Source organism: Saimiri boliviensis, chromosome 9 (genome assembly GCF_048565385.1).
Source record: "Saimiri boliviensis isolate mSaiBol1 chromosome 9, mSaiBol1.pri, whole genome shotgun sequence".
Taxonomy (NCBI): Eukaryota; Metazoa; Chordata; class Mammalia; order Primates; family Cebidae; genus Saimiri; species Saimiri boliviensis.
In genome coordinates, this window is record NC_133457.1 from 65,336,433 (window position 1) to 65,358,793 (window position 22,361).

Consider the following 22,361-nt stretch of genomic DNA (forward strand, 5'->3'; position numbering starts at 1 on the left):
AGTGCCCAACCTGGAAAGGATTCCAGCAATGCCAGTCACATCACCTTTATCTAATGGACACTTCTCAGCCAATGCCCTGGGCTCAGAGGCCACATAAGGATGATGCCAAACTAGAAATTTAGATTTACAAATTACAAAACTAAGAAAACAAACAAACAAACAAACAAAAGATTTACAAATTACAGGAGCAAAAGTCCAAAGATGTGCATTTGAGCCTTGGTTCTGCATTGATCACTTAACAAACATTTACTGATCTGTAAAACTGTATGCTGCCAGGCGCGGTGGCTCAAGCCTGTAATCCCAGCACTTTGGGAGGCCGAGGCGGGTGGATCACAAGGTCAAGAGATCGAGACCATCCTGGTCAATATGGTGAAACCCCCTCTCTACTAAAAATACAAAAAATCAGCTGGACATGGTGGCGCATGCCTGTAATCCCAGCTACTCGGGAGACTGAGGCAGGAGAATTGCCTGAACCCAGGAGGCGGAGGTTGCGGTGAGCCGAGATCGTGCCATTGCACTCCAGCCTGGGTAACAAGAGCAAAACTCCGTTTCAAAAAATAAATAAATAAATAAACAACAAAAAAAAACTGTATGCAGTTAAAATTTATCACAGATCCACAATCCCTTATTTGAAACCCTTGGGTCCATATGTGCTTCATAATTTCTTGGGCATTAGAAAGGTAATATACTCCCTGTGCTTTATATGTCTTAACACCCCCCATGGCATCTGGGCAGCATCTGAAAATCAAACACATGAATATCCTACAGCAGAGTATAAGAACATTTGCACTCTGTGAGATGGACAAGGACAATAAATGGCCTCATGTCAGTTCAGGCCAGGTTGTGAAATCAGACTATTTTGGCCCCAAAGTTGTAAAAAAAAAATTGCAAGTTTTAGAACTTTTCTATTTCAGGACTGCACATCAGTATGTTTGAACTGTCCTGGGTTGTCTCTGAGCTATTGTTTCCCAGAAAGCTTTCAACAATGCCCCCAACTTATTTGTCCATCATAAAAATAAACACAAAACAAAAAGATCCCATAGTCAAACCCAGTTCAGGAATGAGATGGCAAGTCTAGAACAAAAGTCTGAGTAATCTGGCCACCTCGTTTTTTCCTTAACAATTGGTCCATCTTCTGGGTAACATTTTTTCCCATTTATTTCCTTTTAGCTGAAAAAATTGAGACATCTTCCGTGACCACCATTAAAACATTTAACCGCAACTTCATTCTCCAAGGCTCCTCAAAAAACAGGACTAAAGAAAGGAAAATCACCACCAAGGATTTGATGGTAAATGTCATCTCTGTCTTCATGTTCATCCCTTTCACTATTGACGGTACTTCCATTCTGCAACCTTTCCTTCTGTAGCTCCCCCATCAGCACCCCAAAAAGTATACTTCCTCCATGGTCTTATGATCTGTTGGATTTGACTGCGGGGGTAGATTTAGCAGTAAACCGAGAGCAGAGTGCTTGGTTGAATAAGGCCGTGAAGCATGCACACACCGCCCATCACCCTCCTCAAATGGTACCCTAAAAATCACTATTACTAATAACTTTCTACTCATAGAGAGAGAAGTCATAACATGATAAGTGTACTGGAAAATGCACTTGGACAAACCAAAGTGTAACTTAACCCAAAGCATCTTGCTTACACCCAGAAGATTTCATCATTATCTGATCACTTGGAGCCAACTCCAGCCCCAAATCTCACTGAAAATATTATCAAACTATCTTAAACAAACCGTTTACCTTAGACAAAAGTACAGGCGATAGAAAATTTTACCCTGGCGCAATAGACATAATACCATAAGCGAAAGATGAAGGAACTGTATCGAGCACTAAAAAGCAAAGACAAGCCCTTATACCTTCTGCACAATTGATTAACTAGAAATAACTTTACACAGAGAACTATAGCCAAGTCCCCTGAAACCAGGTGAGCCACCCAGGAACAGCTGAAAGAGCACACTCACCGGTGTGGCAAAATGGTGGGAAGATTCATGGGTAGCAGTGACAAGCCTACTGAGCCTGGTGATAGCTGGTGTCCAAGACAGAATCTTAGTTCCATTTTAAATTTACCCACAGAATTACTTAATCTCCCTGTAAGTTTAAACTGTTAGTCTAAAGATGGTCAGCTCTTTAGACCCCAGGGAACAACCTTCCTACAGAGAGTAAAAAATATTGCTACCATAGTTGGCCCAAAAGCACCCACCAATTTAAAAAAGTGTTTAAGCTCAACATCTAACTATCTTAAATTCTAATCACGCTCCTGAACTCTTAATATCACATTGGACTAATCTATTACCTAATAGAAGCAATAGTGTCCACATAAGTAACATGAAGACATTCTTCATTGCATAAGCTTACATCCGACCCGAGTAACCCACTGACAGTTCAAAGCTTAACATTAATAAATGATATAACAAGCACCCTATTATTTACACTGTTAACCTAACACAGGTGTTCTCTAAGGAGAGATTACTAAAAGTAAAAGGAACTCAGCAAATCATACCCCACCTGTTTACCAAAAACACCACCTCTAGCATTGCCGGTATTAGAAGCACTGCCTGCCCAGTGACGTACTCAATGGCCGCAGCATCCTGACTGCAAAGGTTGCATCTTCACTTGTTCCCTAAATAGGGACTTGTGTGAACAGCCACACGAGCGTTCAGCTGTATCTTACTTTTAATCGGTGAATGGACCTATCCGTGAATAGGTGGATATAAATAAGACAAGAAGACCCTATGGAGCGTTAATTTGTTCATGCAAATAAAAACTCAAGCATACAGGCTCTAGCCTATTCTCCCTGCATTAAAAATTTTGGTTGGGTGACCTCGGAGCATAATTCAATCTCCAAACAACCTAAACTAATACCACACTAGTCTAAGCAAGTTAATACACGCTGACCCAATAATTTGATCAATGGAATAAGTTACCCTAGTGATAACAGCACAATCCTATTCCAGAGTCCATGTCCATAATAGGGTTTACAACCTCGATGTTGGATCAGGACATCCTAGTGGTGTAACTGCTATTAACTGTTCGTTTAGCAGTAAGGAAGGGGTTCTAAAACTAAGTAACATCCCGCCTCGTATATGTGAGTGTACTCAACTATCTCCAGCTCCTTGTAGAAAGCAGGTTTAATGTAAGAGAAATAAAAACATGTAAATAGGAGATTAAGATTTGGTTGAGGTGTAAGAGTTTTTATTCTGTTTTCAATCCGTATTCACTCTTCCTTAAGTTTCTTATTAGCCATTAATGCTGTGTTCCTGAAAAAAGTCAGCAGCTACTCCTAAATGTAGCAAAGGAAGAGAAAGCAAATAATTTGCATGAACTCTAGAAATTATACAGAGAAATCTGTTGGATCTTTTGCTTAAAAACTGTCAGTCGAGAAAAATGAGACAAGTCTTAATCATTTTACAAGGTTTATTTGCCAAAGTTAAGGATGCACCTGCAGAAGACAGGTGTATGCCTTACTCCAAAGATGATTTTAAGGGCTCCAAATTTAAAGGGGAAAAGGCAGGATATTGAAAAGTACACAATTTTCACGTAAGAGAAGGGTAGAGAAAAATAGTCATTCGTGCCTTTGTCCGGCTCAGTGAATCTGCCCCCCCCCCCTTTTTTTTTTTTTAACATCAAATGACATAGACAAATGGGGCAGAGGGAAAGGGCAGAGAATCTGTATCTTTATGTAAGATAGCACAGACAAAATGCGGCAGGGGGACAACCAGATGTGCATTTGTGTCTGGTGGGCAGGGGGCGACTGCACCTATAAAGGTAAGCTATCAATTTAAATTGCCATGGTGAAATTTTAACAGAGACACCTTAGAGTAAAGATCTTGGAGCTCACTAGGAATTTCCATGTGGGCAAAATGTGGGGGAGGCATGTAGCTTTTCATCTTGTAGCCATCTCATTTAGGAATCAAAAGGGGAGGCAGGTTTGAATGACCCAGTTCCCAGCTTGACTTTTCCCTTTAGGTTAGTGATTTGGGGAACCCCCAGGTTTGTTCTTTCACAAAACCAACATACATGTCAAAATTCTGGCAAGTGCTTGATGCTGCTACAGAACAAATGACCATCTAACTAAGCTGTCTCTGTGACACCAGTTACGCAGACGCCAGATCATGTCTCAGATGACAAGAAGGAAGCAAGGACAAATTCATTCTGTTTTCTTTTATCCTCCACCCATTCCTCACTACCTTTTCCTCCCCATCATTGTCCCTGTCTCGTGAGCACAGAAGCACCAGGTAATGGCATAATGGTGGACACATCCTTTTGAATTACAGGTGACTCTTGGGCATTATGTGGCAACAGCGCTCCCCACTGCCTTCTCTTCACTGGTCAGCCATTAACCCTGACCTTGCAAAGTCTAATTCCCTTGCTTCTGACCATTATTTCACAGAGCGGAAAAAGAGGCATTATCACACTAAAAGGGCAGACCACTAGGGTCAGGGAAGGAATTGGTTATAAATAAGAAAGTTAAAAAAAAATTGTCTTTCATAGAGACAGACATAGATTGGTGGCTGCTGGAGCTTGTGGGAAAGGGGAATGGGAAGAAACTCCTTAATGAATAAGGGGTTTTACTTCAGAGCAACAGAAATTTATTGAAACTAGATAGAGGTGGTAGTTGTACAACCTTGTGAGCATTCTAAATGCCACCAAATTGTTCACTTTAGAATGGTTTATTTTGTGTGGCTTTCACCTCAATAAGTTTAATAAAAATAAATTAACTTAAAGTAACACAGAGAGGTTAAAAACAAAAGAATAGACAATATTTTTTTCCTTTTCTTTTTTTTCTTTTTTCTTTTTTTTTTTGAGATGGAGTCTCACTCTGTCGCCCAGACTGGAGTGCAGTGGTGTGATCTCGGCTCACTGCAACCTCCACCTCTGGGGTTCAAGCGATTCTCCTGCCTCAGCCTCCCAAGTAGCTGGGACTACAGGCGTGTGCTATCACACCCAGCTAATTTTTTGTATTTTTAGTAGAGACAAAGTTTCACCATTTTAGCCAGGATGGTCTCAATCTCCTGACCTTGTGATCCACCCGCCTCGGCCTCCCAAAGTCCTGGGATCGCAGGCTTGAGCCACCACACCCCAGCAACAATATTTGCTAAACAAATAAAAGCAAAATGGGGCAGAAATAATTACTTTCAAAGAGAGGAGAATTCTAGATAAAAAGCATTGAGAGAAAACAAGAAGGGATAATATATTTTAATTTTGATAAATAAACTAAGTCATGAGCCTTTCTTGATTTGGCAGATAATAGAGCAACAATTTATGGTGCAATGGTTGGTAACTTTAAAACTGTCTTATCAGCCTTTGGCAGCCCAAGTACCCCATAAAATACATAAAAATTAGAGAATTGAATAGGGTAACTGTTAAGATGTTTATCTAACTTTACACTTTATAGATTATTCACTCTCTTTCCAGGCATCATGGACCATTTGTAAAAACTGATTTTAGGCCGGGCGCGGTGGCTCAAGCCTGTAATCCCAGCACTTTGGGAGGCCGAGGCGGGTGGATCACGAGGTCGAGAGATCGAGACCATCCTGGTCAACATGGTGAAACCCCGTCTCTACTAAAAATACAAAAAAAATTAGCTGGGCATGGTGGCACGTGCCTGTAATCCCAGCTACTCAGGTGGCTGAGGCAGGAGAATTGGCTGAACCCAGGAGGCAGACGTTGCGGTGAGCCGAGATTGCACCATTGCACTCCAGCCTGGGTAACAAAAGCAAAACTCCATCTCAAAAAAAAAAAACTGATTTTACACAAATCACAAAGAATACCTCAATAAATTGCAAGAAGTAAGCCCTCTGTGATCACAATGCCGAACATGATCTCGAGCAGTGCCGTCTAGTGTAACTGTGTAATCAGGGCAGTGGTCCGTATCTGCAGTGACCATTCCAGTGGCCACTACCCATATATGGCTACTGAGCACTTGAAATGTGCCTACTGCATTGGGGGAACTGATTTTTAAATTTTAGTTAATCTGACTGTAAATAGCCACATGTGGCTAGTGGCTACCATGCTGGACAGGGCCAATGTAGAAAATTAGAACAAAAGTTAAAAAACAGAAACCCTACTTAGAAGTTGAAAACCACTTGTTTTCTCACATACACACAACTACCCACATACACAACGGTCCATACACACACACATGCACATGCACACTCACACACACACACAGACACATACACACTTCAAAGTAACTACTGAATTGGAGAGAAAAATCCACAGGGCACTTACAAAATGAAAACATTACATATATCAAAGCAAATAAGATACATATAAAACTACACTGCATCAAATTTATAGTATTAAATATTTTATTCCTTGTTTAAAAAGAAAACAAATTAACTCGACATTGAATTGCAGACATCAAAACTAAACGCAAAAAACATTTCATGAAGACCCGAAACTACAGAAATGTTCTCTCTAGATCTACATCTAGGAGTTGATTATTTGGAAGAAAAAGAAATGTTTTGTAAGTCACATGAAGAAAAAAATTGAAAATAAAACAAAAGATGATATAAAAAGATGTCAATTTTTTATAAAAATATACAATCCGATGTAAAACCGTTCTCATAAATTTAGAATCAATACTAGTCAAATCAGAATCAAATCAGAAAAATAGCAAAAACTTAAGAAATAAAAAGAAACTTAAAATTTATTAAACCTTTCAAAAAGATTCTGTGGCCAAATGATTTTGCTGATAAATTTATTAAAGAACAGTTGGGCCGGGCACGGTGGCTCAAGCCTGTAATCCCAGCACTTTGGGAGGCCGAGATGGGTGGATCACGAGGTCAAGAGATCGAGACCATTCTGGTCAACATGGTGAAACCCTGTCTCTAATAAAAATACAAAAAAGTAGCTGGGCATGGTGGCACATGCCTGTAATCCGAGCTACTCAGGAGGCTGAGGCAGGAGAATTGCCTGAACCCAGGAGGCGGAGGTTGCGGTGAGCCGAGATCGCGCCATTGCACTCCAGCCTGGGTAACAAGAGCAAAACTCCGTCTCAAAAAAAAAAAAAAAAAAAAAAAAAAAAGTTAATTCCCATACCATATAAAATATTCCAGGTCATCAAAAAATTGAAAATGAAAAGATTCACATTGTGAAGCTGTCATAACCCCAATCATGAAGGCCTGATCCATGGCTGGCAAGTATGTATACATGTTCTGTGCCCGTCACACACAGGCACGCACAGACACACAAAAATTGTTACACCAGTTGTACTTCTTCAGAGATAAAGAATGTGAAATAAAATAGTAGCCAGTTAAAGAGCAGGGAATTCAATAATTATAGTAGGCTAAGCGAGGTGGCTCACACCTATCATTTCAGCACTTTGGGAGACCAAGGTGGGTGGATCACTTGAGGCCACGAGTTCAAGACCAGCCTAAGCAACATAGTGAGACCTGTCTTTACAAAAAATAAAAAATTAGCCAGTCTTGGTGGCATGTGCCTGTAGTCCCAGCTACTGGAGAGGTAAGGGGAGGATCCCTTGAGCCGAGGAGTTTGAGGTTGCAGTCAGCTATGATCGCACCACTGTACTCCAACCTGAGCAATAGAATGAGACCCTGTCTCTAAGAATGAATGAATAAATAAACAACAGGTAGATTTTGTGGGAATGCAAGGATAGCTTAAATATTTTTATGTCTATTACCCCTTTTGTGCTGGAGGTTGCAGCTTTTTGAATTTTTGCATGAGTAAAATATCAGACTTTGATGATGACCTTGAGCAGTAGGACATAACTCCACATGCTTAGTGTTCCAATAATGGAACGCTAGGCATAAGTGGATTTTAATAAATCACATCAACAGTTCAATAAGAAAAGTCATTTCTTTCCAAATTAATTTGTAGCTTAATTAATTCTCATTAAAAAACTCAGTGAAATTTTCCTTGAATTAAAGTTCATATAATAATAAATCAGGCCGGGCGCGGTGGCTCATGCCCGTAATCCCAGCACTTTGGGAGGCCGAGGTGGATGGATCACAAGGTCAAGAGATTGAGACCATCCTGGTCAACATGGTGAAACCCCGTCTCTACTAAAAATACAAAAAAAAATACAAAAAATTAGCTGGGCATGGTGGCGCGTGCCTGTAATCCCAGCTACTCAGGAGGCTGAGGTAGGAGAATTGCCTGAACCCAGGAGGTGGAGGTTGCGGTGAGCCGAGATCGTGCCATTGCACTCCAGCCTGGGTAACAAGAGCGAAACTCCGTCTCAAATAATAATAATAATAATAATAAATCAGAAAAAATAAACAAAAGCACTTTACAAAATTAGAGATTTTCCTCCCAGATTTTAAAACAAAAGCTGAAATGAAACTGACCATTAATGAAATAAAATAGCCCAGAAATAGATACAGCACATATAAGAATGTGTTATATTATCTTTGTAAAAGATTTAGAAACTAGTAAAGAGGATATGATTATTAAACACGAACACTGTGCTTGGGATACTGGACATTAGGATGGTAGTGGGAAAGAAGGCACATTTGATAATTACCTTATTCCAAATACCAAAATTAATTTCAGGTGGATTAAGAAGTATGCATTTAAAAATGACATCAGTTTTTAAATGTTGTGAAATACCTAACCGGTCAATAAGCATGAATAGCTTTTGGTATAAAAAGCAGTAAACATTATTTTTCATTGCTTCTTCCCAAGTGGCTGATGAGAGTATGTTCAATGTCTCACCTCAGGAGCCTGCTCTGGAGTCAGCTGTGATGTACTGATGCCATGGAACTCCACTGCCAGTGACCCACTGCCTCCGGCCGTACACGACAGTGCCTTGACCCAACAGCCATCCAGTACTGTATGGATTTCCACCTGAGGAGAAGGCCTGGGGAGGCCACAGTGCACCGTTGCACAGGACTGTCCTGATACCTCACCCAGAAAGCCGTCTCAGACTTCAGCATTGCGGTCTTGCCCACTCTGCCTTAGGCTCCCAGGGGAATCCAAGACAGAAAACCAAGACACTGGCTTCCAACAGCAGAGCTCCATGTTTAAGCTACGTATTTTCCCTGTTTGCTTTGCTACTATATGTTGCCTTTAATATCTTTTTTTTTTTAAGCCCTTTGATTCAGCTAGTATTCCATGTCAACAATTTGTCCAAAAGAAAACTGTTGGAGGTGGGTAGAGGGAGGAAGGTGGGGATTATTATTTAATACAGCATTAATGCTTATTAATCTCTCAGAAGCATCTTCATCTTGCAAATCCTAAGGGAAAAGCGAGTCCCTGCAGTGAGCACTAGGGACAGTCTAATTTTGGGATTGCTCAACCATCAAGTCTGCAGGTCTCCCTTTGGCCACCTCCTTCCTGCGAAGCTCTTAGCCTGCCACACTACCAGTCACTCCCATTGCTTTGCAATCACAAGCCACAGGATGAGTTCTGACTCACCCATGCCATGCCCAGGTCTATCTGAAACAATGTCTCATTAAGAATTTAGAGTTCTTCCATGGGCTTACTGACAGTTTCCCACCCCGAAGGAGAAAGGGGCTTAAGAAAGACCACCACAGGCTCAACTTTAGAGCACTGTCAGAATCAGCATGATGTGGTTTAGCAGTGATCACATCTAAATGGAGTTCAGGTAAATGAATCACTGCAGAGAAAAACCACGAGAACATTTTTTGTCCTCCAAAATTTATTTCCCAGTAAATATTCAGCAAAGTAGCAAAATGACCTTAAAGATAAAAAATGATTAGGGAATAGTCTTAGAAAATTTATAGGTATAAAAAATTAAACGACAGACTGTGCGTTTAATGGACACAAGAGTTGACTCTCCATGTCTGTGATTTTTTTGAGCCCATATCAAATGCATGACCATTTAGAGTGCGTTTATAAAAGCAAATGGAACTGGACTTTAACAGCCTTCTTTTATGTTTGTTCCTGGTGTATTCTGAACCTTAGGAGGAAGGTAAAAGGAGGCGAGAGAATAGTGATGATGAATGTGCATTAAGTGCCTGCTCTGAAGGAGGCAATGTTCTCGTAACCTCACGGCAACCTTATTCAACAGGTGTTCTCATAGTTCAGATTTAATAACTGAGGGCCAGAGAGATTAATTTGCCAAAGCCACACCTTTACGCTAATTATTATTGGAATGCATCACGAAAGCCTAACTCTGTGTTGTTTTCAACCTCTAAGTTATTTTGTTGCTATGTGCATTTCTAGATCTGAGTTTGCTGCTGATTTGTGTGCTATGATCCACTCCTGATGGGGGTCTACGTTATCTTCCAATAATACTCCTTGCTGATGCTGTGTTCTGTGTCATCTAACAGAAATGACTCCTTTGAAATAAGTAAATCTTCGGCTTTTTGTACTGTTGGTGTGATTCAAAGCAAAACAAACAAAAACAAATTTTAAAAACACAACAAAAAAAGATCTGACTTCCAAATAGAACGTTTTTCTTTAAGAGGCATGAAAAGCAACTATTGTTGTGTTGCAGTGTTAAAAATATTCAGTTTTCTTTGACAAAAATGTGTACTGTGTAAGCCTTGCAAACAAAAAACAACAAAAAAGCAGCAGCAGCAGCCTGCTGTGTGGCATTTGAACTTTTATAAAGGTTTCCTTGTGCCAAATAAGTGCAAAGATTTAATTTACTATTAAAAACCATAAGCATATGTTATAGTTCCAGAAGAATTATTTTGTCATCAAGTGATTTTGATCTTTAGTGTCAATATTTATATTTAGATTAATTTTTATAAATGAAAATATTTTAATGGTTTAAGAAAATGAGGACAACAGGATAATATCTTTGATGACTTCTGAAAGTTATGCTTCCCTTCATGATACATGCACATTGCCAAGAATTAATGTCAAGAGAAATGATAAAGAAGTAAAAGTCATTTATGAAAATAAAGATTGTGTGTGTACAATTTTTTGGTAAAGGGAGACTAGGAGTGAGTAGGGGATAGGGAAAGAAGTCACGTAACTGGAGGGGCCAAGATGCAAAGCCTTCCTTCCAGTTACACTGCTCTCCCCTCCCTGGCAAGTTGTCCTGACAACAGGATTTCCCAGTGTCCGCCTCCACTCAAGTGGTCACCCAACTAAGACCAGCAGTTCTCAAAGGGAGGTATAGTGTGATTTGCCCCCCAGCGAATATCTGACAATGTCTGGAGACATTTTTTACTGTAACAACCAAGGGTGTGCTACCCTGGCATCTAGTGGGCACAAAACAGGGATACTGCGAAACATCCCACAATGCACAGCCCGTGTTAGTCCACTCGGTGTTGCTATAACAGAAGAATACAGACTGGGTGATTTATAAAGAAAAAACAATTTCCTATAGTTCTAGAAACTGGGAAGTCTAAGTTCAAAGGACCTGCATCTGGCAAGGGCCTTCTTGCTATGTCATCCCATGGCAGAAGGCAGAAGGGTAGGAAAGCAAGCATGAGAGAGAGCAAGAGAAGCCCAAGCTCACTTTCATAACAAACCCACTCTTGCAAAAATGAACGTACTCCTATAACAACAATGTTAATCCATTCAAAAGGGCAGAGCCCTCATGACCTAAATTCTCTTAAAATTCTCACCTTCCAATACTATTGCATTGGGGATTAAGTTTCTAACACATGAACTTTGGGTGTCATTCAAACCATAGCAGCCCCCTACAACAAAGATTAACCCAAAATGTCAATGGTGGTGAGGTTGAGAACCCTGGGTTAGATCCTAGAGGTTAACCTGGACATCAGTGGAGAAGCCCCTGTCGACCTCTAGGGGGACTGTGCCGCTGAGCAGAAAGCAGTGACTTTCTCAGTCTTTTGCAGGTTCAGTGGAGGTTGTTACATCTCTGAGGCTGGCATGCCCAGAAAACTCAAGCCCACACTGACCCCTGTCATTCTCAATAGGAATATGAACCTTCCACTACCCTAAAATAAATGAGTATGTGAAAATACTAATAGAAGCTAAGAGCCTTCTCTGCCTGGTGGCTTTATGCAGTAAAGCCAGTACCCGAACATGAGTGTGCACCAGAATCATCTTCCCAGAGATTCTAATAGAAGGAATCTCGGGAACAACAAACATTCCAACTTGTTGAAAGACAGACTGCTGGGCTCCACCTCAGTGTTTCTGTTCTGATTTGTTTTGTTTGAGATAGTGTCTCTCTCTGTCACCCAGGCTGGAGTGCAGTGACGCATACTTTTTTCAAGTATGGAGTAAGTTGAGAACAGTCTACAGCTCGGGCTGTAGACACTGCTGCCAGGCAGCTGCGTGGAATGGAGACACAGAGCATGTGGGCAGCACTAACGCCCATGCGGCTTGGCAGATGAAGACACATGGCAGGAAAACAGTATCCATCACAAGCACCAAGGACAGCTGGGGCACTAAGATTTGTGGTTCAAACTAGAGGCCCAGGAAAAGCTGGGAAAACAGCCCCATCTGGCAACAGGGAAAGGGAGGAAGGGCAGTCTCCATCATTAGATGCCTGCCATGTGCCACGCACTACTGAGTCCTTATATATCAATTAAGCTTTACAATCTCTGAGGGAGTTCACAGCAACCCCACTTTATACCCAAGAAAATTAGGCCCTAAATGAAATTGGTGAATAGGGCAGCATTTTCTAGAACCAAAGTTTCCCTAAACAAATAGTAACACTGGATCACATCTGGTTAAAATGAGACTTTTCCTAACATAATTTAATATAAAGAAAACACCTAAGCCAGGCACGGTGGCTCACGCCTGTAATCCTAGCACTTTGGGAGGCTGAGGTGGGTGGATCGCCTGAGGTCAGGAGTTCAAAACCAGCCTGGCCAACATGGTGAAACCCCATCTTATAAAAAAAAAAAAAAAAAAGGAAGAAAGAAAGAAAATACCTGAGGTTATTAAAACAAAACAAACACAGTTTTAGTGGTTGTCCACAAAAAGGAACACTGCTGGCTGGTGACAAGGACTCCCTCCTTGACCAAACTAGTCAGGCTTCTCTGAGTCCCCGTCTCAACCAGGCCTTGTCCTTAGCCTGCCAACACCAGTTTAGTAAGAACCCCCACCTTTAATATCTAATCAAGTTCCTCTGAGTAGTTTTCTATCCACTGACTTCATCACCCAGTCCATTGGCTAAAAATCCCCAGCGATCCTTGCTATATTCAGAGTTGACTTCAGTTATGTGCTGAAGTCTCTCCTCCCTACTGCAGTAGCTCAAATAAAATCTGTCTGGCTATTTTTAAAAAGTATCCAGTGCAATTTCTCTTTGACAGTGGCTTAAGGTGAAAGGGAAATTTGTCACCATAGACCATTTTGTGCCTTTGAGTCTAAAAACATACTGCCTATTTAAAATAAACAAGAAAAGGGGTAAATTTATTCTTGATCCTCAGCAACCAATCTGTGAAGGAGTGAGTAAATATATAGCAGCTGCAGCCGTTAAAGTATCTCCACTTAAGGAAAAAAAGATGCGTTACACTGGATGAGGAAGCCACCATTTGCATAAAATCATTACTATACTAACCACACATCATTCCTATCTATAAAAGCCAGTCTTGTGAGGCTCTCAGAAAGACAGTGTATCTGACTAGTCTGACTCCTCCACCATTAATCTGAATGAAATTTGTGTGGGATTGCAGACCGAGATTTTCATACACACATAGGCCCGCAACCTGTCCTTCACAGCATAAAACTGAAATGCAAAGCTTCTCAGGCAAGAAACATTGGTAAGAATGAGTTTGAATTCCACCTTCGGTTTGGAGTTGAATTGTATTTTTGTTTGTTCGGCTTTCTCTCCTAAGCTGTATTCTCAGAAAGAAAAACAAAAAAGTTCAATATGGTCAGGAATATTTGCTGTTTGTCACAGATGAAACCTGATAAGAAGATATTTGGGGAGGATTTTTTTAAGGAACTCTATGGCCAGAAATCAATCGGAAGCTAATATTCAGGCTATGCGTACACTTTTTAAGGCCGTCCTGTTGTCTCTATTAAATCTTGCTTCTCCTGTGGGAATGTCTTAGTCAACTGAAATTGCTTTTCTAAAAGCCCTGCGAACTTCATCTGCTCGGCCTCTGTCCACTTTCTTCCTTGTTGGTGTGATTTTTGACTATTTGAATATAAAGCAAATGAAAAATGTGGAAGATCTTTTCTACAACTGGGCATGGTGGCTCACGCCTGTAATCCCAGCACTTTGGGAAGCTGAGGTGGGCGGATCACCTGAGGTTAGGAGTTTGAGATCAGCCTGACCAATAAGGTAAAACCCAGTCATCAAAAAAAAAAAAAAAAGATATTTTCTACAAATATTAAAGGCTTTTTATTCAAATTGACTGAGAGATAAATGAGTATATCTGAAATTCCGAGAAATATAGGAACTCACCTAAATGCTTTTCAGGTTTACATGACTTGAATAAATCTTTAATAACTAAGACTAGTTTAAAATTGTCAGTCTAATCAGAACATTGGTGTCTTCTGAGTTGTCAGCAATACTCATGTACTTAACTGTAGGGTTCTTGCTTTGTCACGACTGCCTGACATACATGTGCCGTCAAAATGGATAATAACAAAATAGCTTGAGATGATGGCAGCTTTGTCTTATGTCTCATGTAATTTTCACGAGTGTTCCAAGCATAATTGTTAAGAATGAGTGAATAGGCTGGGCGCGGTGGCTCACACCTGTAATCCCAAACCTTTGGGAGGCCGAGGTGGGCAGATCACAAGGCCAAGAGATCAAGACCATCCTGGCCAACATGGTGAAACCCCATCTCTAGTAAAATACAAAAATTAGCTGGCCGTGATGGTATGTGCCTTTAGTCCCAGCTACTTAGGAGGCTGAGGCAGGAGAATTGCTTGAACCCGGGAGGCAGAGGTTGCAGTGAGCTGAGATCGCGCCACTGCACTCCAGCCTGGCACCTGGCAACGGAGCGAGACTCTGTCTCAAAAAAAAAAAAAAAAAAAAAAAAAAAAAAAAAAAAAAAAGGAATGAATTAAATAGATGTAACTGAAATAAAAGTTTACAAATGTACTTTTTAACAATAATTATATTTTATAATATGTCCGCTTTTAACAGAGTCCCAAATCTCTTTGGTAACCATACCCTTAGAGTTTTTCTAAGTTAAATTTTAAATCTAGATCATTTCCAAGAAAGGCAAAATACTGAAACATTAATTGTTGAACATAAATTTTAAAGTATATACACTTCAGCATCTCATTTTTATCCCATATCAAAAAGCTAAACATATTTGAGTCTTTTAGTGTATAAAGCAGCAATCCAGATAAGCCACTTGCTCAAGGACACTTGCCTGACACCAACTGTCTCCACCAAAAAGCTAATGCCAACTCCTGCAGCAAGCCCCGCATAACTAATGGTCCTTGTTTCAAAACAGCTTATGTGGACTTTTCCTTTGTGTCTTAAAAGCTTTCCCTTTTCCCTAAACCCCCTGAATGTACCTATGATCCGTCATAGCATGTATATCTTCATAGCACGCATATCTTGGATTGCAATCTCCCGCTATTCCCAAACAAACTCTCTGCTTTGGAAAGTCAGTCTCTCGATTGCTCATTTTATGCTGACAACTACCATTAGTGTGCCTGGCACAATAATGTTTGCTAAACATTAACAGCAAACAAGCTAACATTTAAATGGTCAAACAGATCAGTAGTGGGAGGTTAAAGAGAACAACATCAGTAGACCATGTGAAATCCTCTCCAGGCAGGCATTTCCTAGCCAGATTTCTGGTTTCCTCATCTTCCCACCCACACCCCATTCCCATCAGATGACAAGAAATGTAAGACAGTAAAGACAGTTCAGCTACTTCCAAGTTACGTGTATTCATCTTTCACAAAGGACACTCTTATCATTGAAATTTTGATAACACACACTGAAGTACAGGAGACATTTGGTGTGTTTCTTTAAAAATAACTTCTTACATGACAGCTGCTCTATTTTTCTCCCAGGGAAAGTACTTCCCATATAAAATTTGCATTTTACAGAACAGTTGGCTGTGTGAGCCTTCTGTCTCTACAATTGAGTTGTAATTAGGATAAAGTACAGGTAAACGGAGTTGCATTTTAAATAGCTTTCTTAGGGCTGGAAAACGTTAGTATGCACTTCAAACACTAGAAACCTCAAAAAAGTTTTCAGAAGTATCCAGCTTAGTGGAACCAAGTCTAAAATAGTTTTTTAAAAATGTTTTATGTCAAAATTGTTATGTTTGTAAAGACCTAAGATTTAAGGCGGCGTTTCTCAAACTTTAACGTGCAAACAACATCTGATTCAGCAGGTCTGGGTGCGGCCTGATGCTGCACTTCTGACAAGCTCCCAGGCGGTGCCAATGTTGCCAGCCACACTTTGAGCAGGAAGGTTCAATAGGGTCCCTCAAGGGGCCCCCTGAAGAATGGAGGCCCAGTTACACACAGTGGCAGCCTGTTTATTGATGCCTCTTTTGCTGCTTTTCCTGCCTTCCTTCTTTCACTTCACCCACCCTCAGTATTTTACCTAGGATTGCTTCCCAATTGAACAACTCAACTCAGAGTGTGCTTTGGGAGAAAACCCAAACTAAGACATCCCCTGCTCTCCTTGTGTATTTGTGTATCTTTCTCCTGCACTGGCCCAAGAGCTTCTTGAGGAACTGGGTTCCATTTTTCCCACACAGACTGCCACGGAGCAGGTGCTGAAATGAGTTTGGTTCACCAAGGGTGGCTGTGGTTACCTGTGTCCATGTGACTGAACTGCAGGAAGGTCATGCACAGCAGGAGAACAGTCTCTCTCATGTCTATCCTGAAATTGGGGGCGAGGATCCCCCAATACCCGTTGAACACTTGTGAAAATCACATGAGACATAAGACAAAGCTGCCATCATCTCAAACTATTGTGTTATTATCCATTTTGACGGCACATGCATGTCAGGCAGTCGTGACAAAGCAAGAACCCTACAGTTAAGTACATGAGTATTACTGACAACTCAGAAGACACCAATGTTCTCATTAGACCGACAATTTTAAACTAGTCTTAGTTATTAAAGATTTATTCGAGTCATGCAGTGTGGGAGGAATTCCAACACCAAGATGAAGGATTAGGAGGCTCCATCCACCTCTCCTTTACCTTCGCTCCTCTTTAAGAGAGGGTGATATAAGCCCAGGTAGTAATGAGTGGTCCAGGAACCTGCTCCCCAGAGTCTGGTACAAGCCCATGTATTTCCAGACTCTCATGACCCATGAGGCCCAACGAGACACAGCGCCAACTTTGGTTTAATCAAGCCTTGCCATTTTAGATGCCATCTCTGGGCTGAGCGAGAGTTAACATAGAGTTCATGAATACCATTGCCTTCTACCCCCATCACTGGCAAACCAAGGTAGAGCTTGCAGTGCTCATTCTTTTTATGGATTTATCTGAACATAGCTCCTGTGTGCAGTCATGATCCCCTTCTTTCTCTGAGCGGATCCCTCCCCTTCCTCCTTTACCAACAAAGAGCCAGAACTTGTGGAACCCAAAGGTTAGAGCGGTTTTCCAAAGCGGAGTCTAGACTACACATGGGGTAGAGAAGATGGTCAATTAGGAGCAAGTAAAAGAAAATACCAGAACTTTTATTTGTTTTAATCTGAAAGATTTACCAATAATAAAAAATGTGGATAGCTGAGAGTAGGTACATGTAAATAAATAATAAATAAATATACATATTTTGGGAGTACATTGTCAAACAGTTTTTACTGATGGGGTATGTGGCTTAAAAGGTTTGAAGGCCATCTAACAGAAAAGCTAGCAAGCTTCTGATGACTCCCATTCCCCCTCCAGCTTGTTCTTATCCCTACCCCTGTACGGGGTCGTGCTAAATCTTTAGACCGGACTCAGCATGTAAAGGGCAGACAGAAGAAGGGCAGAGGCGGGGAGGTAATCCAGAGAGCTCCTAGCCACTGGTGACCCTCAAAAGAGAGTTAGGTGCTGATGTGTGCTGCGTCAATCCTTTCGTGAAAACGTTCGGTCGATCTTGTGTCTTCCCCCAGGCCAGGGAGAGAATGTCTCCTTACTATCCAGCTACTTTAACTTCAGTCCTAAAGGACAGCAGCTTATCACTGCCTAGAAATAAACCAATGGGTCACCTTGAGGTTTGGGCTTTCTGATCAAGTGTATCTGTGAAATGGGCAAGGTGAAATCTGCTAACAGAGGTAAGAGCCACGTGGCATTGTGAGGCAGGCGAACGGGGCAACAGACCCCTCCTCTATCCAGCTCTACCTGTCTCTGTGTTTATAGTGTTCAAAGTTAGCCAGGCAGGGGTGGCAGCAGCCCAGCAACCCAAGAACCTCCGTGAAGTCTACTTGTGCAGGAAAACTGCACTGAATGTCTGTACATCTGTTAATTATTAAGGCCTTCCACGGGTCCAGAGAGTCTGTAGCCCACCACAATTAGGAAAATTTGGCATGCCCCTGGCATTTCCCAGATGGCTCCTTCAAGTGTGCCAAGTACTCAGCCTTGTACTGTTCAGGGAGGTGTGGGGAAACAAGGCTGAGCGCCTAAGGGCCTCGGAGCTGTGAAAGCCACCTTCTCTATGTGCTATCCCACACGACAAGGAACACTGCTGGCCTAGAGCCACAACCATGGTGGTGAGGAAGCATGGTGGTGAGGCGACAGGGTGATAAGGCATGTAACCGCTGTCCTCATTCACTGGCACTGTGGTAATTACTTAATTGAAGATAAGAGGGCTACTCTCGGGCAGTGGTCGTGGTAAACGTTTTCTACTGTACTTCCATCTTCAACGTGCCCTTTTCTGTTTCCTAGTAATGACAATAATGTGCAATTTCAGAGCCTGTCCTTTCTGATTTATTCTTCTCTACTATTGCATTCACTTCAGGACAAATCCACTGGGCACTCGGAAAGACTTTTAAAGACAGTCTTTAAAATGGGAAGGCAAGCATGCTTTGCTTGATAAACATAGGCTACGTGTAAAGCATGCTCCGCTGTGGACAGACTCTATGAATGAGCATTTTTACCCTATTTGTAATTTGGGTCTTTGTAGAGACACCCTGGTGATGAATGGGATGTTCGTTTAGGTCCACTGGGCTGAGGTTCCTCTTTGTCTTTAAACGACTCGGTTATTCCCTTTCCTGTGTCCAAGCTCATCACTTTGAGCTGTTGAAATGCTGACTGTCTGGACACAACAGCTTCTGCTGATGTCACTCGGCTACATCAGCTTGGTGCCCATTGATTACTGAACTGTCTGATGACAAAGGAGTAAGTCACCCCTTTAGACTCGGAACAGTCAGGATTCTCCTTCCCTCGGCCCCCACTCTTCCGTGATTGCAGGGGAAACGGAATTCTTGGCTAACACTAAAAAGGCAAATCTAAATGTGGTTGGAAAGCCTGTTCCAGGCATTGTCAGAGCTGTACTGTAACCCTACAGAAATTTTGGATCAGAGTTCCTGGCAGGTCCCAATTTGTCCTCTAAGGGTCACGGACTTTTCAAGCTAAGACCTTTTTAAACTCTGTATCTTACGACATTACTTTCAGTCTCTTGGAATACCTCCCTGTGATACCGAAAATCCTACCCAATTCTTCAGGAATGCTCAGCTCAAAATGTTACCTCTGTGATGTCCCTAACCCCTTCCTAGCCCAGGATAATCCTGGCATAACCCAGATGACTGAGATGGGTAGGCTTCATGGCACATAAAATCTAGGTTCAAACCTACACTTGGTTCAAACCCCTAATTCTATTTTCCGTGAAGCCCAAAGCCCTTCCAAAAAGCCTATGAATTTACACTTAGAGATCAATGGTTTCTGGTCTTTGCTTCTTGTTGCAGCCTCTGTCTTGTACCATATAAATCCACACGGGAAACTGAAACCATTCACCATTTTCACTTACTGCAACAACAAGCAAAACAATCAACTTTCCCTAATAGTAGACCTCAATGAAGGACAGACAGGAAGAGCTGGAAGAAGCAGAGGAGGGGGCACACACAGCATGTTTGAGTCTCTTCCTGCTGCTATGCAGAATGCCTTAGGCTGGGTGATTTACAATTAATACAAATTCTGGAGGCTGGGAAGTCCAAGATCAAGGCATGTCTGCTAAGGGCTCACTCTCTGCTTCCAAGATGGTACTTTCTCCCTGTGTCCTCACATGGCAGAAGGGCATGAAGGGGCACACAGACTCCCTCAGGCCCTTTTATAAGGGCACTAATCCCATTCAGGAGGGCAGAGTCCTCATAACCCAGCCACCTTCTAAACACCCTGTTAATATTATTGCATTGGCAATTAAGTTTCCATATGAATTTTGGAAGGAGACATTTAGACCACAGCATTCCACTCCTAGCCCCTCAAATTTATGTCATTCTCACATACAAAATACACTCATTCCATTTCAACAGCCCCAGAAGTTTTAACTATTTCCGGCACCACTCAAAAGTCTAAAGCCCAGACTCTGATCTAAATCAGATACGGGTGAGATGCAATCCATCCTCAGGCAAACTGCTCTCCAGCTGGGAGCCTGTAAAATCAAACAAGTTATGCACTTCTAAAATACAATGGTGGGCAGGCATAGGACAGACATTCCCGTTCCAAAAGAGGAAAACAGGAAGAAAAGAGAACTGGTCCCAAGTAAATTCAATTCCCAAAAGGGAAAAATAACATTAAGTCCTAGTGCTCTAGAAATATCTTTTTTTTTTTTTTTAATTTTTGAATTGCATTTTAGGTTTTGGGGTACATGTGAAGAACATGCAAGACTGTTGCATTGGCACACACGTGGCAGTGTGATTTGCTGCCTTCCTCCCCTTCACCTATATCTGGCATTTCTTCCCATGCTATCTCACCCCACCTCCCCACCCCTCGTCCCTCCCCCATTTCCCCCCCACGGACCGCAGTGTGTAGTGCTCCCCTCCCTGTGTCCCTGTGTTCTCATTGTTCAACACCCGCCTATGAGTGAGAACATGCGGTGTTTGATTTTCTGCTCTTGTGTCAGTTTGCTGAGAATGATGGCTTCCAGGTTCATCCATGTCCCTACAAAGGACACGAACTCATCGTTTTTGATGGCTGCATAATATTCCATGGTGTATATGTACCACATTTTCCCTGTCCAGTCTAGAATAATCTTCTTGAACTCCATGTCCCAACTCCTGGGCACACTGGACTTGGGCCCCCAAGGCTCCAGGCAACGCCACCCCCACAGCCCAGCTGCAGCCACACCACAGCTCTCACACGTTAGAGTCCCACGCCTGCAGCTCTCCCAGACTGGAGGTGCACACTGGTGACTACGGTTCTGGGGTTTCAGGGGTGGCCCTGCTTCCATGGCACCACTAAGCACTCCCCTAGTGGAGCTACCTGTCATGGCCGCACCCCTATGGCAGTTCTCTGCCTGAGACTCCTGGCTCTTCAGGGTAGCCATCGAAATCCAGGTATAGGCAGCCATGTGCCCACATCTCATACTCTCTGTGTATCTATAGCGTTAGTACCACATGGACGCCTGTGCCTTCCAGAGAGGTGGCCTGAGCCACACCTAGGCCCACTGTAGCCACACCTGGGGGGACCAAAGAGTGTTGCAACTGAATGTGGGCAAAAGAGGCCTGAGGCAGCCCCGGGCAGCAAGCCCCGAAGCCCCACTCCTCTTCCACGTTTCTAGTACTTCATTCCGGCTTGGTCTCTAACCACCTCCTAACCCAAGCCCAGGGCAAGAGTGAGGCTGAAAGTAGGTGTGGGAATTGGAGGCAGACTCAGAGACTAAGCAGAGTGTGAAGAGGCCCCAGGTTTCCTCCAGGACTGTAGGATCAGTGGCAGCTCCTTCGCTAACAGAGTAGAATAGATTTGGGGAAGAGTAATTAGTTTGTTTTGCTCTGAAATTTGCTCAAAATGTTGCTTGAACTAATTTTGGAATCTCCATACTTTTTAATTAGGTGACTTAAAGATACCTAAAATTATCATCCTTAGTAATTAAAAGAGATCATGGACTGGTTGTGCCACTATGTATGTCTTAGCATCCCAGCTATACAACATGGTGCCTGAATTTATGGTTGACCACGTGTAACTTTATAACATCCTAGCTCAGTCGTAAAGACAAATCTCATTCCTTATGTTTTCTTCTGCTAATGGATCAGTGATATCCCCACAGTTAATTATAGCAATTACACAGAAAATAATGTGTTTACTTTAAAAAGTCAGAGTTGGTTTTTGTAACTGGTAGCTTTGATAAATACACAGCTGCTTCTAAGAGGGTAAAGGTCGCCTGTAATCCCAGCACTTTGGGAGGCCGAGGCGGGTGGATCACGAGGTCAAGAGATCGAGACCATCCTGGTCAACATGGTGAAACCCCGTCTCGACTAAAAATACAAAAAATTAGCTGGGCATAGTGGCACGTGCCTGTAATCCCAGCTACTCAGGAGGCTGAGGCAGGAGAATTGCCTGAACCCAGGAGGCGGAGGTTGCGGTGAGCAGAGATCGCGCCATTGCACTCCAGCCTGGGTAACAAGAGTGAAACTCCGTCT

General features: G+C 42.2%; 1 protein-coding gene across 4 annotated transcripts in view; it reads left to right on the top strand.

The window, feature by feature from the left end:
* The window catches only part of MYRIP (myosin VIIA and Rab interacting protein), a 405,770-nt gene extending 391,694 nt beyond the window's left edge, over positions 1 to 14,076 (top strand). For 2 of the 4 annotated variants that reach the window (XM_003930880.3, XM_010341476.2), the window contains 2 exons: positions 1,171 to 1,289; positions 8,693 to 14,076. In XM_003930880.3, coding sequence (XP_003930929.1) covers positions 1,171 to 1,289; positions 8,693 to 8,725 — 152 coding nt within the window. In that variant the 3' untranslated portion in view covers positions 8,726 to 14,076. The remainder of the gene's footprint in view (positions 1 to 1,170; positions 1,290 to 8,692) is intronic. The other 2 variants (XM_010341474.2, XM_074406064.1) reach the window with 1 other exon arrangement.
* The last annotated feature ends 8,285 nt before the right edge of the window (positions 14,077 to 22,361 follow it).